The sequence below is a fragment of the Pararge aegeria genome, chromosome 21, assembly GCF_905163445.1.
Source record: "Pararge aegeria chromosome 21, ilParAegt1.1, whole genome shotgun sequence".
In the NCBI taxonomy this organism is placed as follows: Eukaryota; Metazoa; Arthropoda; class Insecta; order Lepidoptera; family Nymphalidae; genus Pararge; species Pararge aegeria.
In genome coordinates, this window is record NC_053200.1 from 2,795,036 (window position 1) to 2,806,027 (window position 10,992).

The 10,992-nt window shown below is 34.3% G+C and overlaps 1 protein-coding gene across 4 annotated transcripts in view; it reads left to right on the plus strand.

Annotated features, from left to right (window-relative positions):
* The window catches only part of LOC120633008 (CHH-like protein), a 108,205-nt gene extending 102,429 nt beyond the window's left edge, over window positions 1-5,776 (plus strand). For 2 of the 4 annotated variants that reach the window (XM_039903036.1, XM_039903035.1), the window contains one exon: window positions 1,851-5,776. In XM_039903036.1, coding sequence (XP_039758970.1) covers window positions 1,851-1,959 — 109 coding nt within the window. In that variant the 3' untranslated portion in view covers window positions 1,960-5,776. Of the gene's footprint in view, window positions 1-106; window positions 244-1,850 lie in introns of those variants that run through there. The other 2 variants (XM_039903034.1, XM_039903033.1) reach the window with 2 other exon arrangements.
* Window positions 5,777-10,992: the final 5,216 nt, after the last annotated feature.

The window sequence follows — 10,992 nt, forward strand, 5'->3', positions numbered from 1 at the left end:
TTTGGAACCCCCCTATTTTTAGTTTTAGGTTAACGATCTTATTTCCTAACCTCCTTAATCCTTCCACATTAAGAATGGCTTTTAGTTTTATCCTTTCTCTTTTCAGCTCTACAAAATCGACCACGCTTTCTTTTTAAAGCACGCAAGAAATACTTTTTTAATTAAAGTGGGTTTAAGTGATTAACAGCATGCAATTTCTGCACTACTTTGCACTTCTTCAGACTTTTGGTGATTCAGCAATATCTTTTGACCAACTTTTTTATTATCTTTCGTATATGATTATGATAAATTGTATGAATGGGAAAAACTGTAAATTAAAAATCTTTGTCTAGAGTTTATTTATTAAGGTGAATTCAAACTTGCCAGCATATGACACTCGACCGTCAAATTGATAAAAGATAAAACCGCGCGGAAATAGCAATGCTACTCAGTTTTTGCACGACACATAATATAATAAGTTGAGCAATCGCAAATAGTTTTTTTTTTAATTATTATTCAAGATGCATTGCTAGAAAATGATATTTTTTTTTATTGGATAGAAGCAAGCGTTACTTTACGGTTATCCATGATATGCTATGAAAATTAAGCTTAATTTGCTATACTCCGCGAAAAGCAGGAGAATCTGTATGGTGTAATTTCTAATTTCTTCAATCCTCATACTCCACACTAAACATATCTTCGGCAATGTACCCTCTACGCACGTTTCGCTCCGAAACCGGAGCATCCTCAGGAGATGTTAAAATTAATAATTGTTAAGATCTTAATAGATTCTCTTGCTTTTCGCGGTGTACCTATAGCAAAATAAGCTTCATTTTAATAATTTGTATTAGTTATGTATAACCCAGTGATAATAAAATGGTTTCCTTAAATCTGTTTCAATTCCTTAGCTTTAATTAGAGGCATATGACCAATGACTTATTTGAATGCACGTTAACGCTCCAGTAATCGGTTTTTCGAAGATTTTTCATTTAACTACTGATGAACTGTACTTTCTATACCAATTCTTTACTCTATTTTATTTTAAGTGCATGTCGCTATTTTTTTACACCTTTCTTTTTTACCTCCTTTTTGCACCATAAAAAAAATATATATTCATTCATTCATTCATGTCTGTTGTGAGATTCAATAATTACCTATTGTTTGTTTTTAAATCTAGCGTCTGTATTATCTAACGTTCTTCTTTAGGTATTATTTATTTATTTAAGATCTTCGTAACTTTGCTTCAATCTTAATTAAGTATCTCTAACCTTTTACCAAATTTCTTCAAATACCTTTGAAACTCCATAATAGTTTTTTTTTATTTGACTCGTTTGCGCTTGACTATAATAATAATAATTGTTCACATGAAAAGCACTTAACTCACGAGTACCCTCAGAATAAGATTTTTACCATCGCTTATCGTGATCAAGTATACAAACTTAATGCCAAAGAATAATGCATCTTATTTTTCGAATGCCCAATTCGTTAACTTTGTATTTAACAAACGTTCCGCCCAGAGCGCAGTTTGTAGAAGTGTGAAAGAATTTGAACTTTAACACAAGAGTAGTAAGTTAAATTTTACCTTGACCAGATTGTTTCTATAATCGCAACGGTTTATCATCATCAATTTAAACGATGGACGCGCTCAGCTGGCCCTAGGTTTGTAGCCAAAACAGGGTCTTAAACCGCTTCCGTCCAGTTACTCCTTACGTCTCAACTTTAAGGATGTGAGCGTAAAAAATCTCCTACCTTAGAATAATAACACATATTGTGTCCAATACATTATTATGTTATCGTTCTGAGTCTTTTATTTTCCAAAGAGCCAAGTCTTATGTTTTGTTAAGATTTTAACGTAAACGTGTGTGTTTCAGGTCAAAATGTTTTACTTCGCCCTACTTCAAGGGCTGCATGGAGTCTTTGTACCTCTACGACGAGGAGGAACAGTTAGATCAAATGATCGACTTCATCGGAAAACGCTAACATGCACACAGCCAAAACATTTCGCGCCATTTCTTGACATGACGCCATCTTGTATAACCCGATCGATTTAATAAGCTACCGCAAGTCTCTCTGAGGAATTAACATGCGAAGAGAGAGCCTTAGCTGTAAACGGTAATCTGGACTCCAATTCTCTGCGGCATTCAGACCACAAAAATGCATTTTGTGACGTAAATTTTACGTATTCATATAAAAACTGTTAATTTTTACGCCACAAATTCTGTTTGAGTCTATTATCGAATGCAATAGAGAATCAGGGTTTAAATTACCATTTTCTTTTCCGTATAAACAATTTCATTTTGATATCTTGAATAGCTGAATATAAGCTTCAAATTTATATAAATAAATGTTATTATTTCAGAATTGTCTCTATTGATTTACTTTTTACTGGAAAATTACAATTAAGGCGAAACCAACGGTCAGAACGAATGTGACGTAAAAGTCTATGACAACAAAAGTCAATGTTGTAGTTGTTAGGTGTCTTACTTCTCCAAATAATTCCTTCTTGTCATAGTCATTAACGTCACACAAGTCACGCCAAATTGACATTCATTTAAAGTGCTCGTGTCAGATGGCTTCTTTTTTACCCATTTTTCCTAAATTACTTTTTTAACGTTGAATATTACCTTTATATTATATTAAGTATCGCTACAAATAACGAACATTCCCTATTCAATAACGTGTAATTCAATGGTATAACTAAGGCTCTCTCCACTGTATTGGTTCCTCTGAGCACAATCTAAACGTACAGCGTAAAGGTAAAACACAACTCCACCGCTTTGCCAACAAAAAAAGCAGAACAGAAATGTCAAACTCCTCCAAATTGACGTCTGCTTTCTATCCTCAACGTATTCTAGTCTAACGCGACATAAAAATATTTATGTTTGCGACTAATTGTAATGTTATCATAATTTGTATTAGATAATGTGTATACAGTACTAAGGACATTTATTATTTTGTGTTATACATAAGTGTTGTAAGCTTGTAGCTACGGGAGTGTAGTATATTAAAGATTTGTTTTATATCGATTATATTATTTGTATTAGATCGCCTCCTAGGTAATTAAAAACAAAAAAAAAACATTCAAAAATAGAAAAAAAAACGTTTGAGGCAGATATTTCTCTGATTTCGATGCTGGTCATCTAATGTTTGTATCTCTTTGAAAAAGAAAAATTTCCCGACGGATTTTCGGCCAGTTCACACGACACGTTGCGGTCTCGGAGCGTTATTACTGTATCGTTCCATACAGAAATAATCCATGGTATGCCACACGATCCAGACAGCAAGCCTATTCAGTATATCTCAGTGATATGAAATTAAGTTGAAACTAAAAAGTTGACATCAAATTATAGATCAGCCCTTTTTTTACGTGATGTAAAATTAATTCCCAACAGAGATGCAGACGCTATGATTTCATCTGTGTTTACAACTGACGTTACAAAATATATCTTTGGTAGGTATTTGATGACCACATTTTATACTTTCTATAGTTATTCTTTATCCACTAAGATATTGAAAAGACCCACGGGATCTGTAACTGGTCTTTCGGTTGATATCACGGCGCCGCGCCGTGGTTACATTACGACGCCGCAACGCCTGTTTGACTGGTCAACGCGTCGTGTGAACCGGCCGTAAGCCTATTTAATTATATTGTGACGCATTCCATACGCAGTATTTATTTAATTAAATAAATTACTTACGCTTTTTTATCTGTATTTTTTCTACTAACACGGTCTGTTTTGTATTGTCGATGGTATTATGTTTAATAGGTTTTACAGTAATTAATGAGCCTTTGTAATATATAGTTTAATTATGTAAATCACAAACGTGGCTTTTAAACGTATGTATTCCGGTTTATTTAACGGTTTCTTATATAGATTTAATTGGACACAATGTATTTAATTCTTTTTTACAATTAGAATTTCTCAACCCGATATAAATAAACGACGGTAAAGTGAAATAATTGCAAAGGCGAAATACGTAAAATCCACATGAAAATATACTTAACAGTGATATTTAAGCAGTACTTTTGAAGTCGTTGCTTTTACATTTTGTACGATCATTGTACCTTAATAAAAAGTTAATTTTAGTTATTAATTTATAATTAAATAATACTAATAATCAAATTAGACAAATAATTGTAAGAGATATTAAATTAATTTTAATTTAAGCTATACCTATCTATATTATTCTTATTTTCAAATCATATGTACTTTTTCATGGTTCAAAGTAAATTTCACTTTATCGTCCCACAATAGAGGAAAGGTTGAGTTGTATTTAGCAATTTAATTAGTTCATAAGTATTTATAAAGATTTATTTTTTATATACTTCCGACCTATTTATTTGTTACTTTTTACGATTTATAATTTATTTTTTTATTATTTTAACAATATTATTATGCTTGCAACCGATCACCAGTGAATATTTATTGTTTAACACTTTTTACTAAGGCTAGCCGCACATTGGACACGACAATCGCTTCATCTATTTGTTAATTACGGAATGCCCTTCTAGTTTATCTTCTCAGTCACCTTTAATATGGTTATTAAAATGAAAGCTCTAATCTTGATAACTATAAATAGCCATTGCAGAAGCATTTATGTTTACGACAAAAACGTGCAACTAACCGCACCGACCATCTCGTTGTAAAAACCTGAAAGCTGCAAGCTCATACCTGATTTGAAAATGTTTTTAAACGCATGTTTCACGATTCATGTGCAGACAATGCAATATCGAGTAGATGAACTATGCTCTGTCGGTTACATTTGTAAACAATCTCGAGTAGTAGTTAATCTATAATAAAGAAACATTCACAAAATTACAAATGAAATCCAATAAAAACTAAATGGTTTCTGAACCTTCTAAAGCTTACAGGCTTGACGTTTAAAAAATAGCTTGAAATTTATTTTACTAAACTGACAAAGTGTAGTTGTTCAGGCGACAGTCGTAAATGTGCAGCCGGCCTAACATATTTCTGAATTTTTATCTTGTAAGTTGCGGTTTATACTTATTTGACTGTTTTAATTAGTTCCACTGAAACTTCTCTGTATTTGAATCTCAATTTTTTTGTTTCTTTTAGCGTTTCTTACCTCACAAGTTATCTCTATCTAGGCAAGATTTTTTCGTATTCTAAAAATATAACTTGTGAAAACGATCATTTAACTGCGTAACATATTTGTTAAGACAGCCACTGAATTCGAAAATGTGAGTTTCGTTACTTATCAATAAATCATTTTTTTTTTTGACAGTTGCGACGGGCTACGTCGCAAACTGTCATCTAATTACAAAACGGTCATTATGACATTAGTCAATGCTTGACTTAATGACAGTTTAGTCGACTGGTCTATAATCTAGCATGATGTTTATGCGTAGAAACAGTTTCGTTGGGGTAGAATCAGTCAACCCATATCTCTTAAAGATGAGCACGCTTCTATGCGTCACAATAATTATTAGCATCAGGTCAGATCGTAGCCCAGCCCTTATCTGTCATCAAAAACTGTCACAAAAATTATTGCCTGCGCAGTAACCGCTCGCATTTTCAACTTTGGTGAAGCGTGATCTGTCCTATATTTAGAGAAATGGTGCCAACTTTGTCCGAAGAAAAATAGTTGTAACGAATTTAGCTAATGGTTAATGGAGCGAGAGATGTAAAACGATTTATAGGACTTATGAAATTATTGTATTAAAAAAAAAAGTATATCGAATTAGTGAAATATTAATCTATTTGTATAAATTTTATATACAACAGCTAAGAAACGCTACGGGTTCCGTGAAATATATTTCATCTAAAAAAAAGTATATGCGAATTTTTATTTCAACACCCCCACGAAATTAATTGAACATGCAATTTCCTAAAGTACCATGTATAATAATTCAATTTTTTAACTAAAGATTAAAAAACGACTTATGTTTTCAAATAGTGTACAACTCACTGAATTAATTCACTTTCTCACTGAATTATCAAACGCAGATATTTGATGTTAGATATAGATGTAAAACATCTATATTTGACGGCCGAGTGGCGCAGTGGGCAGCGTGCCCAGCATTCTGAGTTCAAGGCCGTGGGTTCGATTCCCACAACTGGAAAAAGTTTGTGTGATGAACATGAATGTTTTCAAGTGTCTGGGTGTTCATCTGTATATTAGAAGTATTTAGGTATATTATTTATAAAAATATCCAACAATCATCTAGTACCCATAAAACAAGCTATGCTTACTTTGGGGCTAGATGGCGATGTGTGCATTGTCGTAATATATTTATATATGAGTGTATTAATTCCGCAAAATATGCGAGGTGTGCCCTTTTCGAAGATGCATGTTCAATTATAATTCAAACCTCTACTGCAAAAAAGAATCTACAAATCTCTTTCATCATCAATAGCCTATAACAGTCCACTGTTGGATAAAAGGCCTCTCCCAACGAGAGGGTTTGCCTTTAAACACCACACTTGACAGACGTGTTGGTCTGTCAAGTGTGGTGTTTAAAGGCTGGTAAATGGTTGATCGCAGCAGATGGTAGTAATAGAATAGCACAGAGGATGCTGCTTCCTGTTCTAGACTATTGTTACGGTAAATAATTAAACTTTTGATAACTATAAATTCATAGTTACCAGATATGTTATTAAATAGTTAAGATAGTTTTCAAGAAACAATTAAAATATATTAGATTAACAACAAATGTTCGTGACATTGAGTTGGTGGGTATTTTGATATAAATACGACTGCATTATCCATACACTTCAGTCCTACATGGCCTCGAACGATGCAAAGATACCTCCCGGTGTCTTAGTCCTTTATCACTATATTCTATTTCTACACCCGCAGAAAGAAATAAGGGGGGGGGGGGCGACTGTATGCTCTGTATCTCCTTTATGTATTTTAAATATACACATTATATACATTAGTTGGCACTTGACACCTCCCCTGAAGGAATCATATCCTTTGTCTATAACTTCTGAATGATTTATTTCAATTACGAGCTAGCCCTCGACAGGAATTTGCACGTAGTTGTAGCGGACTAACCGGTTTAGGGGTAAGGCAGAAATTTTATTAAACTCGTACCTCTAATCTGTTTTTACTCGGCATCGTACCGTTAAAGCTACCGGACCGCCGCACATCTTTGTATGGAGGGTGGTAACCACGGCCGAAGCCTCCTACTTGTCCATAACAGAGAAAATTCAGAAGCTTTCAATTTCCAAATTGCCCATCCCGGACATCGAACCCGAAACCTCTCAGATATAAGACACCGCTCACCACTACACCAGAGAGTTTGATCTGCATGGGGACATAGAAAAAGCCACAGTGTTAAGAACATACAGAAACCGTGTACGCGACTAATATTGAAGTACCAAAAACCACTCCACTTTAGTAGTGTTTGTCGAAAAGGCGGTTAGTCACATCACACCATGTAGCAGTTGACAGTGATTATCTCACCTCTAATGTTTTAAACGTTTACCATAAAATGGGGAAAATTAGAAAGAGTTGGTAAACTGGGTGAGGTAGCAACATTCCGCCGGTTTGATGTCAGACGTGCGCGGGATGTTTTCACTGTTTTTGAACACAATGCACTTTATGCAATAATGGCTGCTTAGGGTTCTGTATGTTATGAAAATTAAGCTTATTATCCGCGAAAAGCAGGAGAATCTGTATGGTGTAATTTATAACTTCTTCAATCCTTATACTCAACACCAAACAGGTCTTCGGCAATGTACCCTCTACACACGTTCGCTCCGAAACCGGAGCATCCTCAGGAGATGTTACAATGAATAACTGTTGAGTTAAAAATTAGATTTGGTTTTGATTTTCGGGTCATCACCTGAGGGGTTGCTACGCCGTCACCGGGGGAGTGGGGAGAGCGCGAAAGCTCGCCATGAGAAAAGCCTCAGGGGTCGACGACATCGGGGGGGAGAGTGAAAAATTAGTCAAATGTGTCGCCTTTCATACCTTTCCCTACCCCCCTATCTATCTAAGCCCCTCCCACCTCATTAGTGCCTCTGAATATATTCAATAGAGGTGAAAGTTTATTTGTTCGTTTAGCAATTCGAACCTCCCATTATTATGTTTAATAATTTTCTGTTTCTGTGTGTTTTTAATTCTATGGAAAAAGCTAATAATGATAGGGGAAACACGTTCGCTCCGAAACCGGAGCATCCTCAGGAGATGTTACAATGAATAACTGTTGAGTTAAAAATTAGATTTGGTTTTGATTTTCGGGTCATCACCTGAGGGGTTGCTACGCCGTCACCGGGGGAGTGGGGAGAGCGCGAAAGCTCGCCATGAGAAAAGCCTCAGGGGTCGACGACATCGGGGGGGAGAGTGAAAAATTAGTCAAATGTGTCGCCTTTCATACCTTTCCCTACCCCCCTATCTATCTAAGCCCCTCCCACCTCATTAGTGCCTCTGAATATATTCAATAGAGGTGAAAGTTTATTTGTTCGTTTAGCAATTCGAACCTCCCATTATTATGTTTAATAATTTTCTGTTTCTGTGTGTTTTTAATTCTATGGAAAAAGCTAATAATGATAGGGGAAAAACATATACATATAGATAAAGATATAGAAAGGAAACAATATACTAGTATAAGAATAACTTTATTACATTATAACAACATGAAGGAATACATAAAATGTAACTAATGCATAAATTTTACATATATATATTCTAGGATTTGTGCTACTATTATTTTCTATTTACAACAAGTAACAGATAAGCGATCTGGGAACTTACTACCATCACTTAAAGCAGTATTATTTTAACATTGACTTTTTGAATTAGTATTATAATCTTTATTTTAGGGACGTCAAGAGGTATGTATAACAATACAAAAACTGTAGTTTTTTGTTGAACGTGCTAATCTCTAGAACTAATAGTCTGCTCTGTGAAAGGTTCTTTGCACTAATAGCCAGTGGCGTGCAGTTCATACATGCACAAAAGCACTGCATAACCTAAAATGTTTGTATAACTCATAAAAGCGTAGGATTCTGCCATTTTATGGCATCTTCCTTCTTTATGCATACCCTGGTCAAAAACCCTGTGCACGCCACTGCCAATAGCCTAATTCTTGAGGAAGCTTATGGGCTATTTGACATCACACTACAACCCTTAGAAGTTTAGTAGGAGTAGTAGTAGTAGTAGTAAAGCTTTTTATTTCAGAGCTCGTCCGAGAAAGTACTACCACCATGTTTATTTCTGCCGCTAAGCAGCATTGTTGCAATGCTGTGTTCCGGTCTGAAGGTGCCGGTGTAATAACAGGCACCTGAGGCTAAACACCTACGCCTCAGGTCGATGGACACAGGGCGGCACTTTGTAGGGCGTGCTTGTCAGGACAAATGTTGCCCTGACAATACTCAAGCCGATCAGGACAAATGTTGCCCTGACAATACTCCATCCGATCGGGACAAATGTTGCCCTGACAATACTCAAGCCGATCGGGACAAATGTTGCCCTGACAATACTCAAGCCGATCGGGACAAATGTTGTCCTGACAATACTCAAGCCGATCAGGACAAATGTTGCCCTGACAATACTCAAGCCGATCGGGACAAATGTTGCCCTGACAATACTCAAGCCGATCAGGAAAAAGGCAGCGCGAGCGCCGCAGTGGGTGGTAAAGAAGCCAATCAAAGTTACTGTGGGACAAAATTTACGGTCTGTCCTTCTCAAATCATAACGAATGAAGTGGAAAGTGGAACTCACCAATGGAAGTAATTCCTGTACCACTTGAGACAATCTTTTAATTAGATATAGCAAAATTGAGGTTTCTAGGTTTTAGTACGTTTCTGATTTAATTTATTTAAATTAAAAAAAAATCACCGTTTTATTCATCATAAATTAATCATAAATCAATCATAAATTGTAGTTAACGAAAAACTTAACATAGTGGAAATGTTATAAAACACGAGTGCAGTAATGTAAAGTAAAAAACACGCGAATTGAATATCATGGATTATGAAACTAAAAGCAATGTTTGTAACTTTGATCGGAACTTCTGTAAAATATTTACTTTTGAGACGGGGTACTCACATACTCAACATGACAGTTAAAAATCTCATTGCAGCATCAACATATATTAAATGAATATCATTAAGAGTGCTGTTATTCCTCAAAGATTAATACATTGCTGCTGAAAGTTAAGGCCTAAAATTTAATTCAATAAAATGAATCTAAATGCAAATTAAAGTACTGTTACAAAATTGACATTGTAAACTAATTAAATAGAATTTGTAATAATTCAAAATTATATGTTATAATTTTATTTTTTATGTTAAAATTAGCATGTCTTAAAAAGGGGTAAAAAACTTGCCTGTATCTTCGTTGTGTGACATGTTTTTGCAAATGAATGATCGTGATTATATAGATAATTTTAGAGAAAATAATATGTTTTTGTAACGTTATTTAACTTACTTAATCTAATTAAAAGTTTGACAATAGTGTAAGTAGTAAGTTTTCAAGTTATCAAACACGACAGTAACGTTTAAAACCTAAGAAATATTTAGCTTCCTGTTTTGGAATTTAGGTGTGCTAGTACTCTAAAAATAACGATATATATTACAGCCATTTTATTATGTATTGTTAGTATAGGAACAAACAGTCTTTTGCAATCACACTGAATTTAAATAAACCACTTTCTCAAAATTTAAATTTTATAATGCCAGTGGATCAAAAATGTATGTGCAGATAAAACAACACGAGAACTATATAAATAGTGATATTTTTAATAAATGGTTAATGATACTACGCATCGATTAACTATTTTATAGTTAAAAGTCACACTGACCATAAAATTAACATATATATAAACTTACCTAGGTATATATATTTTTTTATAAATATATCTCTGTATTTTTTTAATACCTATTAAAAATACCGTTAAAATAAAATTTTATATTGCAAACTAGGAAATGGCACTACAATCAAATTATTTAAAACACATGATGACTTTCGTCATACAACAGTGACCCAACTGACCAATTCAATATTTGTTCATTGGTAAACAATAAGAAACAAAAAATAACG